This window comes from Epinephelus moara, chromosome 5 (genome assembly GCF_006386435.1).
Source record: "Epinephelus moara isolate mb chromosome 5, YSFRI_EMoa_1.0, whole genome shotgun sequence".
Classification (NCBI taxonomy): domain Eukaryota; kingdom Metazoa; phylum Chordata; class Actinopteri; order Perciformes; family Serranidae; genus Epinephelus; species Epinephelus moara.
Genome location: NC_065510.1, coordinates 7,597,455 through 7,615,740, shown reverse-complemented (window position 1 = coordinate 7,615,740; position 18,286 = coordinate 7,597,455). Strand labels below are relative to the sequence as shown.

Here is an 18,286-nt window from a genome sequence, read left to right as displayed (position 1 = left end):
GGTGAGAAAGTGACAGTTTTACTTGAACCAGTAATAATATATTTCTCACTCACATATTCAGTGTGAAAGTCCTGAAGCAGCAATCAACAATGATTTGATGTAAATTCCCAAAATAAAGACATCACTGCTTATGTTCATGTTGATTAATTATTGACCTATAATATACAAATAGAGTGCATTGACAGTAATTCAATGATGATCCTGTTTTACCTTTACTTACTTCTAGGAAAATATATGCAAATTTAAGTGTGCATCCAGGGCCAGGATATAAAGTAGTGGAAATCAAATCAGCACCTGTCGTCTTTAAGCACAAAGATGTCTTGAAGATAGACAGGAGTCATGACATCATGCTGCTGAAGCTACCTGAACGTACTGACATTAAACCTGTACCACTTCCTGACTGTAACAATCGTCCCAAACTGTGAGTTGTGTTTTTTCCCCTTTATTAAGTCTGAAAGCTCAGCTGTTGAAGAACTCAAAGTTTGAAATTCCTCTTGAGAGCTTTTTAAATGTGAAATCATTGGTGGTGAAGTAGTTTGTCTTTTGAATAACTTTAATTTATTTTACAATAACATTCTTTTAATTGTTTTTGTATTGTATTTCAGAGGTGATACAGTTCAGATTGCAGGTCATGCAGCCACAACTACAGGCCCAAATAATGAAAGACGTAAGATTAATCTTGTTTATTTTAAAATAACAGTTTTCTATGTTTAGTAAGTGTTCTTGGAATTGTTTGTATGTTTGGTCACACTGCCGACATATCTTTACATTTAAAAAGACTTTGTTTTCAAGCCTTACTCTGCACATTTTAAGATGTATAGGAAATTAATTTAATAATATAGCCTATATATTTTTTGTAATAAAGCAGATGAATAATGTCATTTAAAGATGCTCCTTGATATTTAAAAAACATCTTGAAATGTGTTTGGATGCATTTGATAGCAGAAAAAAAATATGTATAAATTATTCATTTGTTGGTGAAATTAATTTGTGTGTTAAGCAGATAATTATTTATTGTTGTAGTAAAGAAACTTTTTTTTTATTTTCATCTAGTGGATGATGAATCTGCTACTCTCCAATGTGCAAACACCACGGTTGTTGACTGTCGGGGGCTCAGAGACTGTGTGAAGAATGATGACCCACGGTTTTATGCATCTAGACGTTATCAACACTTATTCTGTTGCCAAGAAGAAAACGTGGATGTCAGTCATGTAAGTTGGTGTGTCTTTTAACCATGGATCGTTTCTACAAGTTATTTCAAGTTTTACCACTTTAATATAAATAATTATTTTAATATAAATTATGCAAATATCTGTATTAAACAATATAAACATGTCTCTCACAGGGTGACTCTGGTGGAGGAGTGGTGTACAATGACATGATTTACGGTGTCAATTCTTTCGTTGCCAATGCAACCCATGCCTGTGTTGACGCAGTTGCAGTGATGGACGTCTGTGAATACAAAGAGTGGATCGAAAGCACCACTGGCAGTATCTTCACTAAAATTGTCAAAAAGTTAAAATGTTTGTGGTGTCCTAAACTGTAAAATGTCCAGCCATTTAACAGACATTTCCATCGATTGGTTCACATTAAATGTTCAGCTGTTACTTGTAAAACCCTGTAAGACAAAAAATGTCATGACTCTGCAACATAGCTTCACAAGGTAGTGTCTAAGTTTCTAATTCAACAGATTTTCTATGTTATCATACATTGTGTAGAAAACCTTCAAAGGGACAAACGCTATAGTCTGCTGCTTTTTAAACAGTGCTGATAAAAATGATAAATGACTCTTCTCTCACAAGATTGTGTCTGTTAAAATAAAATTACAATGCATCACAATCATTGTTTAACAGGTTGCAGTTGTTTGTATTATTGATCCTAAAAAAAACATCTTTTAACCTGCAAGTACAGATATTATTTGACCACTTGAGGCGTCAGAAACAAGTTGTAATAGTTCATTTACACGTTTGGCAGTTCAGGAGGATTGTTATCATGGACACCTGATAAATGTAAGTCTAAATATTAACTCTCCTTAAAGCTGTGTTTTTTTTTGTCTCGACCAACTCCTGAGGCTGATAATTGGCTATTGTTAACTGGTTAGCTAACAGTGTCTGTCTGCTGTCTGGCACTGAGCAGACAGAGTACAGTGGGTTTATAGAGCTTTTTTTGCCTGCTGTGTGTGAAGCATCAATAATGATTCAACTGATGCTTCACACACATCTCCAACCCAGCAGCACAGTAGACCTATACAATTACAGCAGTTTCAGGTGGACAATGTCAGAGAACTGTTTTTACAGAACGTTATGATGTTGCTGTGAAGTTAGTATCTGAATTATTAAGTGATGACAAAAACAGCCTGCCACCCTCACAGCAGAAGTAGAAGAGAATACAGTGTTGAGAAAAAAGGGAGCTAGTTTAAATCATATATTTTGCAATTGCAATTTATTTATTTAATTATTTTGATTAATAAACAATGTACAATGTATTATAAATCTAGCATGAGATCCAATTTTTCCAATTCAATTTTATTTATAAAGCCCAATATCACAAATCACAATTTGCCTCAGAGGAATTTACAGCATACGACATCCTTCGTACCCTCACAGCGGATAAGGAGAAACTCCCCCAATAAAGTAGAGATGACAGTGTATTACTTCTAATATAGACATGTATCTGATCTGACACTTGAACTGGACTGTATTCATCGTTAATATCATTAATGACACCTCTGTTTCTTCTGAGAAGTCAAAATGTTTGCCATGAAAAAGGTCAAATCAGAACCTCTCTAACAGACTCTTCATGAAAATCGCTTAATAATAACTTAATCGTCTTCTAAGTTTGACAAAGGTAGTATTTATTGCAGGACTGAAGAAATAGTCATTCCCAACTGCTCCAATTATTTACTTATTTATTTATGCTTACAATATTCAGTAACAAGATGCAGTGGAAAGCTTGGACTTCAGGTCATTCTAGCTCATTTCTTTCTTAATTCTTGGTCTGAAAGTGGCAGTTTCAGTTGGGCAACACTTATCTGCTGAGTAAAACATGTTAATGAAATCAAACATGAATCTGCCTTAAAGATGCAGTTTAGACATTTTTATAACTGCTGATTCAATAAATTACGTCTACTGTCTGAATCACTATGCTGAATTTAGCAACAGGTGAGGCAGTTGCCATTGTGGAGGATATTTCTCATCAACTCAGAGCTCATAGAACCCATTGGCTCAGCTATGAGCCTAGAAAATAACAATCTGCTAGCAAGAATGAAAGTCAATAACACTGCTTATGGTAGATCACTCTGATTGGCTGTTCAGGTTTTATTTCCTCGCCCCTGTAGCGAGTGAATCTGCGTGTAGTGAAACCGGGTCTAAACGGTGCTTCCTCCTCAGGCTCCACTTCACTCAGCTGCCCGACAGACCCGCTGCTTCTTCCCACTTTAACCTGAATAACAAACTGGGGCTAGCTGTGAGGCTAGTGGAGCGCTAGCCGCAGCATGACCGGAGGCACAGCTAGTTAGCCTTGGCTAGCTTCCCAGCTAGCCCCGGCTCTCTGTTTGGATCCAACCGAGCACCGAGCCCTGGTTTGTTATTCAGGTTAAAGAACAAACAGAAAGTACATGCTACTTGGCCGTTGCATGTAGTCTTTGCAGTGTGTTCAAATGCAACTGACACAGGGCGACGTGAGGCGATGTAGATGGTGCAACAGTTGGCTTTCGTCGCCGCTAGTTCTTTGATGTCAGTTTGGTGTGTCCACACCTTTAGGTAGTGTGTTGAAATGTGAATGGGATGTGAGATGATTGATTATGTGATACAAAGCCAGGGTAAGTTCAGAGAGCTCTCGGAGTAGATCTTGCGGCTTGTGTATTCAGGGCTGCCAACTTTTCAAAAAACCTTGGAGTGAGATTTGGTGGGGCCAACCAAAATTTTGCCACATACACTGCAATTTTTTGTATGGCCCATTCAGCGTCATTACCATACAACAAAAACGTTTTTTTTTGTTTGTTTTTTTAAATATACCATTTTCCATACATCAGTAGTTCTCAATGTATTAGCCTAACTCTTTTCCATACATCAGTAGTTCTCAATGTATTAGCCTAACTCAGAATGTACCAACTGAACCAACTGACCCAACAGTAAGACACAAGACACAGCATAGCTCAGATTTGTGCATGTTTACTTTGGGATTCTGTATAAAAATAAAGTCATCAAATAGCTAGTAAACAGATATGCAACATCATGCAAGAAACATTTAAATAAATAAAAATGAAAACCCCCAAAAGCTATGTTATTGTGACATTTTTGAACATCCCCAGACTACATGCAGCTAATACCAATTTAAATTAAAAAAAATAATAAAATTAAAGTTTAACCATTTATACAAACAATTCCCAAAATAGGGAGGCTACTGTCAAAGTCCTTAAGATCTGTGTGCTTTGTTGTAGGCTACTTGCTTGTGGCCTTTTTTGAGGCCTTGATGATTTCTGGGGAGGGCTCCCACGTGAAGCAGGACTCCAGGCCAGCCATCTTTATTGTCATTATTGATGACAGGGTTCCATCCAGAGCCAGGCTGTTCCTGGTTTTAGTCTCTCTCTCTGCATCTGCATTGGAGTGGGGTAACACCAGGACCAGCTTTGCAATGGTGGCAAGCCTCATGAACAGACTTAACCCTGTCACCTATGAAGAATGAACCAAGAACACAGTGGAAAAAAAATCTCACATTCCTTTGAAAGATGAGTAAAGGTTGATAATTAATTTTGTCTAAAACAAAATGTACGCACCTACTGTATATGATGCTTTATACATACATAACAAATTATTCTAATTTGTATATACTACTATATATACAGTAATTAATATACAATTATAAAGCAGCATAGAGGAATGGTTTTGTATAGATAAAACAGACAAAATTAATTAGGCATCAACCTACAGTATACTTTCACAGCTGCATTGAAACCTCAAAATAATATGTACAAAGCTCTCGAAATGCCTTTAAATGATCTCACAACACACAAAAAACAATTATGCAATCGTTACTTAAAGTTTAAGAGCACAAACACTTAACATACATACCTGAAAAGAGCGGGGGAAATCGATCTTCTTCTTCTTCTTCTTCTTCTTCTTCTTCTGAGTGCAATCCCGGTGTCAATTGGGCCACAGCGCAACCAACATCCAATGTAGCGGTCGGGAGGTGTATTGCGCATTGAAACAGGGACTTTTTTTGTTTTGGCTCAGACGGACACTTCATCGTGTGTCTCACAGCCAATGCGAGAGAGTTGGGAGCCCTGGTATTACAGTCTCCATCCTGTAGTATTCAGGGCCATTTTGATGCAAGTTACCTGAAAAGACCTTTGTTCTCTCAACACTTCTTCCCTTTCTTATAGTCTCTTTCCATACATTCACCACTGAGCACAAACAACCTCTGCTCAAACTGACAATGGTGGAGGGCTTTCTCTTTCAGGCGTCACAGTGAGCACCGTGGTGGATCTGCAGAAGAGAATAGTTGGAGGTCAAACGTGTGGATCAAATGAGCGTTGGTACCACGTGAAACTGACTGCAGTTCAGGGCAACACCGGGTCGCTCTGTGGTGGTTCTCTGATCAGTGACTGCTGGATTCTGACTGCGGCTCATTGCTGGGAGCAGGGACGGTGAGAAAGTGAATGTTTTACTTAAAAACTACCAACATACACCATTTCTCGCTCATAAATTGAATCTGAAAGATAATATATGTTGGCTTATGTTCATGTCCATTAATTACTAACCTACACAATTACAATCTGGTATTCACACTAATTCAGTGATGTTCCTCTTTAACCTCTATTTGTAGGACAATAAGAGCAGTTCTAGGTGTGCATCCAGGTCCTGGACAAACAGTGCAAATCACAGCACCACCCGTGATCTATACTGACAACAACAACAATGGCGTCAGTCATGACATCATGCTGCTGAAGCTACCTAACCCTGTTCAGATTCAACCTGTACCACTTCCTGATTGTCAAAATCCTCCCAAAGAGTGAGTTGTGATCTTTCCCCTTTTAATAAGTCTGAAAGCTCAGCTGTTGAGGACCTGGAAATGTAAAATTCCTGTCGATTTTTTTCACACATCTTTAAAATGTTCCATTTTACTGTATTTCAGAGGTGATGCAGTTCAGATTGCAGGTTATGGAGCAAATACCGCAGGCCCTAATAAAAAATGTGAGATGAATCATGTTTAGTTTATTATTGCAAGTAGTATTGCAAGATTGCCAGTGTTTTTATTTTTAACATTACTGACACATCAGCCCCATTTCCACTGAGCAGTGGTACAGTTCAGTTTAGTCCGGTAAGCTTTTTTTCTGTTTCCACTGCAAAATGTTGTGGATGGTAGGCTGCTCACTGAAACAGTTCTGTATGGGGCCATTATGGTAGCAAAATAGCTGCAAATGCGTATCTCAATCTGTGTGTGCGTAATCAGATTTGTACATGTGTAAAATAATTTGTAAAAGCGTAATGAAGTTTGTGAATGCGTACACAAATCTGCAAATGTGTATTTAGAATCTGTGTGTGCGTAATCAGATATGTAAATGTGTAAAAGAAAATCTACAAATCTGTATTCACATTTGCAAGTGTATTACGATCTGTAAATGTGTACAATGATCTGTAAATGTGTACAATGATCTGTAAATGTGTACAACGATCTGTAAATGTGTACAACGATCTGTAAATGTGTACAACGATCTGTAAATCTGTACACAGATCTGCAAATGCGTACAGAGATCCGTAAATATGTAGACAGATTTGTTAATACTTATGTCTTCAGCTTTAACTCAGTCGGGCCTCTCAATTGGCTCTCTTTGTACACGTGATTTTTGCTACTCTTCCTCTTCTGCCGTGTGAGATCCGCAAATGTGTGAGATTTGTGTCTGTAACTCAAGTGTGGGTCACCCTGAGCACAGGCTTACAGGCTCAAGCTGCTGAGACCTTAAGATTTTTTCCCTGAGCACAGGCTCACAGGTGCTACTTTGCTGCGCTGTTTTGTTGTTGTATGGACAGGCTGCAGCCTTGGAGGCCTATGGATTCTCGTTTGCTCTCTGTAAGTACATGTTCAGGTTTTTTGCAGTAGTTGTCATCATGACAACTTCACTGACTGCTTTAATTTATATCAATTTATACCTGGAGCTCGCATGTACAGAGCCTGGGTTTGGTTGAAGATGGCAGTGCTGTTTGGGCTGAGAAAGCCATGTGTAAGTAAGGAGGAAGTCCAGAAAGAGGAAGGTTATTTAAGTGTGGGAGTGGCCTATTTGAATCCATTTTGTTTGAGGCCATGCGGCAAGGTGAGTGTGTTTGCTGATCCTGTAAGTTTATTTAGCTCCTTTAACTTTAGCTTATATTGGAGTTATGCTATGTAGCATGTGAAATAAAGTATGGTGAATGTGCTAGGAAAGATAGTATCAGCCCTGCTTCTACCTGGAGCTTGCATGTACGGAGCCTGGGTTTGTTGAAGGTGGCAGTGCTGTTTGGGCTGAGAAAGCCATGTGTAAGTAAGGTAAAGGAGGTTGTTGGGTTGGTGTGGGGAGGGGAGCAGTGAGACCTGGCATTAGGGGAGTGTCTCTGGGACGCCAGAGATCACTGTCGAGCCTCCTGGAGGTGTCGTGGGACCAACTAGACGAAACACTGGTGAAAGGAGGTTCCCACCTGATGACCCCAAAGACATGCTAGTTATCACTGCTCACTGGTTTGTATAGTTAAGCCTTGTCATATTAGCTTACCATAGGGCTTAGGTTATTCACTGAGTGCTGATCCTTTCTCTAGAGCACAAACTTCTTGTGTTTATTTGAACTATATCAAAGTGTCATTTCTATAGTGTTGTCCCATGAAAAGATATAATAAAATATTTCCAAAAATGGGAGGGGTGTACTCACTTATGTGAGATATTGTATATAGTTGATCTTTGCACAAGACATCATCCAGCAATATATTGCACTTTAGAAATTTCTAATATTTTGTCTTAGTGGTGTGTTTGCTAATATTATTGTGTATGTAATCTGTCATCTATAAAATGTGTTTTCATTGACTCATATTAGACATATGAAAGAAGCAAAACTTAACATTTGATAATCAAAAACAAAAAAATGTTTGGAATCTTACCTTGGAAAATCACTCAAATGCCGACATTATTATCAAAATCGTTGCAGATAATATTTGTCTTGATCGACTAATTGAAAAATCAGTGAATTGTTGCAGTTCTGATCACATTAGTGACATTTAGCTTGATCATATGTACAGTATTCTTCCAGCCAAAGGTTTGAGTTCAGCCACTTTATATTCATTTCTTTACATTCTTTATACAGTGCAAATTTCATAGATACATTACTATAATCTATATAATTTTATGTTATTGTATATAGTCCACCTTGCACTCTGTTCTGGTGGCGTGTCCATTGCGTTGCCTATTTTACTGCACCTCCGCCACAAGGGGGCACTGGCGTAACAGTCAACAGCCTTGTGTGTAAAAATGTGTCAGTGTAATTAAGTAATTTGTTTACATGTTCAGTTTCAAATGCAAAACTTGTGTTTGTGCAATATGCTGTTTATGTTTTTGTGCAAGAATGCCTCAACTTTTTAATACTGGCATTACATAATTACTATTTCACAGAGCACTGGTATCCTGCTGTTTGTGTTAAATTGTATTGGAATAGTTACTGAAACTGGCTTGATATGGCACAGCCCCACTTAGAATATTTTTCACCAGCCGCCACTGCATGACAACTACTGCAAAAAACCTGAACATGTACTTACAGAGAGCAAACGAGAGTCCATAGGCCTCCAAGGCTGCAGCCTGTTCACACAACAGCAAAGTAGCACCTGTGAGCTTGTGCTCAGGGCAAAGCAATCTGAAGGTCACGACAGCTTGAGCCTGTCAGCCTGTGCTCAGGGTGACCCACACTTTGAGTTACAGACACAAATCTCACACATTTGCGGATCTCACACGGCAGAAGAGTAGTGAAAATCAGGTATACAAAGAGAGCCAATTGAGAGGCCCGACTGAGTTAAAGCTGAAGACATAGGTATTTACAAATCTGTCTACATATTTACGGATCATTGTACACATTTACAGATCATTGAACAGATTTACACAGATTTACAGATCGCAATACACTTGCAAATCTGAATACAGATTTGTAGATTTTTTTTACACATTTACATATCTGATTACGCACACACAGATTCTAAATACACATTTGCAGATTTTTTTACGTATTCACAAACTTTATTACTCTTTTACAAATTATTTTACACATGTACAAATCTGATTACGCACACACAGATTGAGATACGCATTTGTAGCTATTTTGCTACCATAATGGCCCGTACCGTCCCCACTTTTGATATCCCTTCTGTTGAGGTACCTAGCACATAGATCTGGTACTAAAAGGTGGAGCCTATGGGTGGAGCTGTGAACACTGCAGTCTGTTGATTGGTCAGTAGAGGACAGTCACTCTGCTCAGGGCTGAGCTGTGGCTGGTTTTGATGCTCATGTAACTACTGTTCGTACCATGGAGAGTTTTAATATACTCTAACTACAAAATGAAATGTTGTTTTGCTGCCTCTTGCTGCAGCTGGAGTCTGCTCCCGGCAACTTTTAAGGTGGAATGTTAATTTGTAATGTTACTTAATGGATAAGGTCAATCAACACCTTAAATATTCCATATGACAACACTGACCATCACTTTAGTTTTTATGTGACATACACTTTTAGTAATGGGTGGATCTTCAAACATTCATATATTTATTTCAGCTGGATTATGTGTATGGCATATATTCTAATCCTTACTCTGAGAAAAAAAAGCACTGCGAAGCGTTGTTCCTGTGGACTACAGCAACACTATAAACCCCTGAGCTTGCCTGAGAAGGACTAAATGCACAAACCAGCTGTTTTTAAATATCCCATGGAGAGAGACTCTCACTGCAGCCTGTTTATTTTGTTCTCTTGTGTTTCATGAGTTTATTAGTTCCACCTGTGTCCAATCACCTTGCTCTCTTTGTGTGTTTAGCCCGTGTGCTCCCCTTGTCTTTTATCAGTAATCATCGCTTTGTGTGCCCCAAAGTCCCGCCTGTTTACAAGGTTTGTTTCCCAGTGTTTCTGAGGTCCTGGTTTTCTTTTGAATTTGCCTTTACTGCAGCTGTCTCATCTATTCATCCTACGTTTGAGTCCAAAACTGCTCTTCCTGAATTGTTTCATATTTATGTTTTCTAACATCTTTAATCATTTTGTGACCTCTAAGTTATAACTTGAAAACCACAGGTTGGGAACCACTGTCTCATTTGCCCATCTCTTATCTCCTCTTTCCTCCCCTGCTGCCTCTACTCTCTCCTCTCTCCTCTCTCCTTTTTCAGTGGTACAGTGACTTATCACTTGTCCTCCTCCAGGCTAACCGTTGGTCTTTGTTCTTTGATACTGCATTATGTTCCTGAGTGTGCACATGCATTTGTCTGTGTTGGTGTGAGAGAGAGAGAAAGAAAGGGAGTTTGCTCACACTTGATACAGAGCCATATGCCAGATAGTGGGATTTAAATTGACACGGGGACAAGAGAAGCTCTACTGTGCTCAAGTATCATTTATTTAAATATGACCTAGGCTACTGTCACACCATAAGGCCCATAAAAAACTCAGGGTGTGTAAATTTATGGACTATAGGTGCCTCACCTGAGCTCCGATGTTTTGATAAGGCAACGCGAAAGGAAAAAAATGTTACTAAGTAACTCAAATAAAACTGTGTAACATTCACCATCTTGTGAGCAGCTGTTAGAGTCCACGTGAGGTTAAATTTGACTCGATTTGACTTGTCAAATTACATAGCTGCATCTGTGAGCATACAGAGCTGTGAGAACAGCCTCCACTCTCCAAACCCCTCTACACACACACACACACACACACACACACACACACAGACGGACACACCAAACACTGGCCCTCAACAGGGCCATTCACATTTTGGCGTTTTTGCGAAAGTTTTAATTCTGCACCCGTACTACGAGATGTCAATACATCCTACACACTTTACCATTAAGGGACACTTTTACCAATCTTTTGATCTTTAGACATTAAGGGACACTTTTACCAATCTTTTGATCTTTAGACAATGGACTTACGTACGTTTTCATATTAGGTAATGTATTGATTCGTACCACGCCTGAGTACGATTGCTCCTGGTCCACTCCGCCGCCACCCAGCGTTCACATTGTTGTTCCATAACCAAGTACACCTGCATCATCATTTTTGTTGTGTTACAGTGTAGAAAAGGGCACTACAATCGGACACCGCTGCCCCTGGGACTGTCATCACCTTTGAGCAGATCTCCCTCTCGCCGGAGCTCTGACTGCAGGTCAAAGGTAGCAGTGAAGCTGGAACCAGGTCTGTTCGTGGCGGGCTGCGCTGCCGTCTCTTATAGAGGCATCAGTATTAAACTGAGACTGTTTCATAACAGGTTACAAGCTCCTTGTAGTTGCGTTAAATACCATTCTGTTTTGGTACAGTAGGCATTCACACCTGATGCACACCGTACCAGAGTACGCATGAACCATACTCACAGTGTTCAAACTAATCAAGAGAACTGAACTTTGGGGTGTACTTAGATTTAGGCCCGGCTCCCTGATGTGAAAGCCCCCTTGAGTAATATCTGTGTTCATGCACAGTGGTGTCAGTTCCATGTTGGTTTCATCTGCCTAATGCAGCTGAGCTGAGGACAGTTTTTCTTTCCTCTTTGTATATCACAGTCTCTTTCATGACACTTGATAAGTCATATCCAAATTTGCAAAACTGTGGACCTTTGTAGCCAATGGGGTTGTGTTGATAAACCTTTATGAGGTGATTGGTGGCTCAGAGGCCAACAGGACAGTGTGAACAGATTTAAAAAGGTGCCACTGTAGAACCAGGAGGGCAGTCATTGGAAGAGATGGGTGGCATTACAGGTCTTCTCCTTTTGCTGTGGGCCGGTGAGTATTGTTCACACATCCTAACTTTAACCATTCTATATGCTTTGGAATAGTATTCAGTGTGTTTTGAGTTGAGTTAATCCATCAGAAGTGCTGTTACTCCACCTCTCACTCTCTCTTTGTGTTAACACATCTATTTCATGTTCTGAGTTATCAGTCAATAACATTTTTAAATCAATTCCAAAATGTAGAGGAAGCCAGTGTGATGAGCCAGTGTGGTCTCTTCCTCTGATGTTCATTCATATCCTGACAGCTGAACTCTAGATCAGTTGGAGGTGTGAAGTGGCCTCAGTTGTGGACCTTCTCTCTTTTCTGAATGGCTCTTGTCTTTTCTAGAGAAGCCAGTTAGAAGTTTTGGTAGGTGGTGTGATGCAGCTCTGAGTGATATGGAGCAGATCCAGGGGTTGAGACAGCAGATGGTGGATGGCATTAAGAGCATAAAGATGTCAGGCCCTTTACTTCAAGCAAACTCAAACTGTGGTGCCTGCAGTTTGGTGTGTTGCACCAGATGTTGTGTCCATCATATTGTGTGCTCAAAGGTAGAGAAACTATAGCGAATGATTAGCTCTCACATCAGAAAGTGTCTGGGAGCCCCACACTACCTCAGCAGTATATGGAAAAGGGATTTTGGAGCCCTTTGTTATCAGTTTAACAGAGGAGTATAAATGTGCAAAAGCAAGGCTGAAGACGATGCTGTCAAAGTGGAGGGATATAACAGTGCAGAGTACAGCACCAGCGGTCTCAGCAGGAGCAAGTGGAATCCAAGAGAGGCACTTGTACAGGATCAGCTGTTAGATGTAGACATATTAAAGGGTATTTTACTGAACAGTTCTGAACAGGCAATTCATGCAAGATTAAAGCGATACTTTGCTGATGTCCAACCAGCTTTGTGTCGTGACAATATGGATAGTATGTGTATGAAATGTGTTAAACTTCCACCATCTTACCAGCGCCTACATCTGTCTGCTTCCCTCCCAGCTAAACACGTCATCCAGCAGAGTTCTGCTGCTGCTCAAACTTCAGGCTGTACTCCTGCATTTTCAACAAACCTGCCTCTCTGTCTCTCTGTCTCTGTCTCTGTCTCTGTCTCTCTCTCTGTCTGTCTCTCTCTCTCTCTCTCTCTCTCTCTCTCTCTCTCAGCTTAAATATATAAATAAAATATACTTATAAATATACTTTAAAGACACTGATGCATTTTGTAATGCCACATATCATAGGGCTGGGCGATGTTACTTAAAATCAATATCACAAGTAATTGAAGCTTTTACCTTGATTACGATTAATGAAAGATTATTTTATTATTTCTACGTGCATTTAGAAAGAAACAATATAAACCCAGCCGAGCCCTGCGTCTTTTCATAGACATTGTAATATTTTAATAAAATGTCTTATTAAACCTTCTCCCTGCACCTGGCTTCTGATTATAATCAAAAGTCAGGTGTGGGAGGAAAAGTTTGTGGAGAGTTGGTGGTTATTGTGATCGTGAGCATTGATGAGTTGGAAATCAAAAATCAATAATTGACATGGATAGGAGAAGGCGTCTTGGTGCAGTTATTGCAGCAGGATTGCTGTAGGCTACCTGCAGGCTGAGGAGGAGGCTGCCCAGCTGAGGAGGCAGATCCCAGAAAGACAGCGGAGAATGAGGCGGAGGATGAGGATGAGGATGAGACGTGATGAGACGAATGAAAAGTTCAAAGTACTCATTATGCAGAGTGACCCAGTTTCAAGTGTTGTAATCATCATATACATGAATATGTATTGAGTATTAATTGATCAATTTACACGTAGGCTACATGTAAGCAGCATTTAAATGTTGTCATGGTAGAACTGAAAAGTAACTATAGCTATCAAATAAATGTAGCTTGAGTAGAATGTACAGTATTTCCCTCTAAGTATAAAGTAGCACAAAATGGAAATACCCAAAGTACAAGTACATCACATTTGTACTTAAGTACAGTAGCTACTTGAGTAAATATACTTAGTTACTATCTATCACTGCATTTGTCTCATCATTATGCTTTCTGTCTACATTTTTATGTAGATTTGACTGGTACACCTAGAAAAAACAAAAGCAGTTTAATGTTGTATTAAGTCTGACATTTTATTGAAGTGTTGAGTTGTAGATTGTGGTGCTGTTGAACTGTACTGGATTACAATGACAGCAGTTACTCTGTGGTGCTGTGCGCCGGATGAAAAAACAAGCGTGTCGCACCGAATGTGCGCCACTACGGCGTCGCTTTGGTTTGTGAGTGCACATGACGCACGTCTACATTGAAAGTAATGGGTTTGTGCTTGCAAAACACGCTACATCTGAACTCCCCCCATGCACACACACACACACACGCTTTAACCAAGGCCAAAATTACCCAGGCCCGCCTTTGTCTTAGATAGGCTGGGAAAACCCTGTGTTTGGGATCAAGCTGCTCGAGTTGATTTGTTGGCTCGGTGTTTGTGCTCGTCTCCTCCATGTAGGCAGCGTCAGTCTTGCTTTGAGTGAATGCAGACTAGATGGAGGGGGCGGAGTCACGTGACTTACACGGCATAGTTTTTTTTGTTTTTTTTTCATGGGGACAGCACAGGGAAAGTAATAACCGAAATCACTGACATGAGTAAAGCCCGGGACGGGATTAGTTTTACATAGGTACGTAGGGTAAAGTAATAATTACCAGAAATTTTAGTCCCGTCCGAATGTGCCATGTATCATTACCGCACGATGTCAGTAAAGATTACCGCGACTTTTACCTTCTGTAAAAGGGTCCCGGACCAGCAGTAAATATGTGTGTAGATATTTCGTCATATCCTGTTTACAAGTGGTTTTTCGGACTATAGAATAGGACTGACAACCTCTCCAATGTCTCATGTCACTATTTGTCGGCTTTTCATAATGCCTTTTTTTTTTTTTGCGGCTGCACTGCTGCTGCACTGCTGCTGCGCCGTGTCTCCAGTTGAAAGTGGCTTTGCTAAATAGTACATTTTACAATAATAAATTAGATCAACTTTTGGTCTATAATATTGTTGGCTATATTACGCATGTTAATAAAAAACAACAACAATAAAAAAAATAAACACAGAAGTAATTAGTGGAAACTTTTTTTTTTTATTGATACTCCTCCTCTCTGACAGAGGACACAACAGAGCCGGTGATCACACAGTTAAAACACAAATAAAAGCCTAGTAATGAAAAATAACTTACCACAATCACCTCGGCTGCAGTGTTTTTGCATCAGAGTCCAATCTAGGTGGGATCTGCCTGAATTTGACAAGCGAACAGTCTCGTTACGGAGCTTCGTGAGTGCGCACGGAGAGCTGAGAGAACAGCCTCCACCCCCAAACCCCGTCTGCACACACACACACACACACACACACACACACACACAAAAACAGCATTACGCACATGACGACAGGAGGGGACGGCAGTGCGTGAATGGATTTACCCCTCCCACTTGTGGTAGTTTTACTGATATTTCTTATCCCATGCGAATTGGCCATCAATATTACCGACGTCCTGTGGTAAAGTGACATTACCCCACGTGCCCATGTAAAACTAATCCTGTCCGAATTAAGATAACGTCAGTTAGAGGGTCTGAATGTTGGTTTCGGTATATTTTCGGTTAATTGCCCAGCCCTAACATATCAGCTCTTTGTCAGTGGCCTTACAGGTCTACATATCACACGTCAGATAACTCCCTGCTTCTGCTATTGACATTCCAGGGTGCTGCAGCCAAGGTCGGGACATCAACAAAGCACATGGTTAGGTTTAACAAAAACATTGTTTGGTTCCACATTCATACAGGAAGTGAACACTGGGCTCTCAGGTGAAAGTCCTGGCTTTGTTGGACCCATCCACCCCCACTTATAAAAAACTGTGAAACTAGGCATCAATGGAATGCTCAGAACACTTTCACAGTTCATCATGTGTATTGATAACTTTCTAGAGAGTGAATAAGTTGTTCTCTGCAACAGCACTGTTTAAACTTACAGGAGGACATTTGTGTTTCAGGTGTCACAGTGAGCACCGTGGTGGATCTGCAGAAGAGAATTACTGGAGGTCAAGACTGTGGACCAAATGAGCGTCGTTACCATGTGAAGTTGAGGATAACTAATGGTGCCCATGAGATGTTGTGTGGTGGCTCTCTGATCAGTGACCAGTGGATTCTGACTGCAGCACACTGCCAGGAGCCAGGATGGTGAGAAAGTGACAGTTTTACTTGAACCAGTAATAATATATTTCTCACTCACATACTCAGTGTGAAAGTCCTGAAGCAGCAATCAACATTGATTTGATGTAAATTCCCAAAATAAAGATATCAATGCTTATGTTCGTGTTGATTAATTATTGACCTATAATATACAAATAGAGTGCATTGACAGTAATTCAATGATGATCCTCTTTTACCTTTACTTACTTCTAGGAAAATATATGCAACTTTAGGTGTGCATCCAAGGCCAGGAAAAGAAGTGGAAATCAAATCAGCACCTGTTGTCTTTAAGCACAAAGATGTCATGAAGATAGACAGGACTCATGACATCATGCTGCTGAAGCTACCTGAACGTACTGACATTAAACCTGTACCACTTCCTGACTGTAACAATCGTCCCAAAATGTGAGTTGTGTTCTTTCCCCTTTATTAAGTATGAAAGCTCAGCTGTTGAAGAACTCAAAGTTTGAAATTCCCCTTGAGATCTTTTTAAATGTGAAATCATTAGTGGTGAAGTAGTTTGTCTTTTGAATAACTTTAATTTATTTTACAATAACATTCTTTTAATTATTTTTGTATTGTATTTCAGAGGGGATACGGTTCAGATTGCAGGTCATGCAGCCACAGCTACAGGCCCAAATAATGCCATACGTAAGTTTAATCTTGTTTATTTTAAAACAGTTTTCTATGTTTAGTAAGTGTTCTTGGATTTGTTTGTATGTTTGGTCACACTGCTGACATATCTTTACATTTAATCCATTTTAATTTAGTTTTAAATTGACTAGTTTTGAAAAGACTTTCTTCTCAAGCCTTACTCTGCACATTTTAAGATGTATAGGAAATTAATTTAATAATATATTTTTTGTAATAAAGCAGATGAATAATGTCATTTAAAGATGCTCCTTGATATTTAAAAAACATCTTGAAATGTGTTTGGATGCATTTGATAGAAAAAAAATAAATATAAATGATTCATTGTTGGTGAAATTAATTTGTGTGTTAAGAAGATAATCATTTATTTTTGTATTAAAGAAACTTTTTTTATTTTCCTCTAGTGATTGTTGAATCTGCTACTCTCCTGTGTCTAAACACCGAGGTTGTTGACTGTCAGGAGCTCAGAGAATGTGTGAAGGAGCGTGACCCACAGTTTTATGCATCTAGACGTTATCAACACTGGTTCTGTTGCCACAGACAAGGAGTGGAAAGCAATCATGTAAGTTGGTGTGTCTTTTAACCATGGATCGTTTCCACGAGTTATTTCAAGTTTTACCACTTTAATATAAATAATCATTTCAATAAATTCTATTAACAATATAAACATGTCTCTCACAGGGTGACTCTGGTGGAGGAGTGGTGTACAATGACATGATTTACGGTGTCATTTCTTTCGGTGACAAACCAACCCCTGCCTGTGTTGACACAGATGGATATATGGACGTCTGTGCATACAAAGATTGGATCGAAAGCAAAACTGGCAGTGTCTTCACTAAAATTGCCAAAGCGTTGGAATGTTTGTGGTGTTTTTAACTGTAAAATGTCCAGCCATTTAACAGACATTTCCATCGATTGGTTCACATTAAATGTTCAGCTGTTACTTGTAAAACCCTTTAACCCTTTAAAACCTGAGCAAATTGGCTTGATGTCTTTTAAAAACATGGGAAGAGGGCAGAGAGCAACAAAAGAAGAAATTTGCAAGAAATTAGTAAAAAAAAATAATAAAAAAAAATTAAAAAAAATTAAAAAGAAAATTAGTTTAAAAAAAGTTAAAATAACATGGAAAGAGTGCTTAAAAATATAATATTTCTGAAAAATGTAATAATAATAATTATAAATATTGTTTCCCCAAAGCTTTTTTCCGTAGTTTAAAAAAAATGTATTCATTATTATTATTATTATTATTATTATTATTATTATTGCAAAATAATTTTCTAAATCTTTTTTGTTTTGTTCTGCAATTTGTGGGACATTTCTAACCAAAATGCCCATTGCCGTTTTCCCATATTTTTTAAAGAAATTGCACCAATCTGCTCAGGGTTCAAAGGTTCCAATATTTGTGAAAGGCAAGCAAGGAAAGTGATGTCACCCCAGGTTTCAAAGGGTTAAGACAAAAAA

The 18,286-nt window shown here is 39.1% G+C and overlaps 1 protein-coding gene across 2 annotated transcripts in view; it reads left to right on the top strand.

Moving 5' to 3' along the window:
• LOC126390362 (serine protease VLSP-3-like) overlaps positions 1–18,286 on the top strand; it is a 24,232-nt gene extending 5,946 nt beyond the window's left edge. Inside the window, exons 1-6 of one of the 2 annotated variants that reach the window (XM_050044635.1) lie at positions 11,861–11,975; positions 15,976–16,162; positions 16,388–16,579; positions 16,764–16,825; positions 17,230–17,387; positions 17,507–18,286. In XM_050044635.1, coding sequence (XP_049900592.1) covers positions 11,936–11,975; positions 15,976–16,162; positions 16,388–16,579; positions 16,764–16,825; positions 17,230–17,387; positions 17,507–17,701 — 834 coding nt within the window. In that variant the 5' untranslated portion in view covers positions 11,861–11,935 and the 3' untranslated portion in view covers positions 17,702–18,286. Of the gene's footprint in view, positions 1–11,860; positions 11,976–15,975; positions 16,163–16,387; positions 16,580–16,763; positions 16,826–17,229; positions 17,388–17,506 lie in introns of those variants that run through there. The other variant, XM_050044636.1, reaches the window with a different exon arrangement.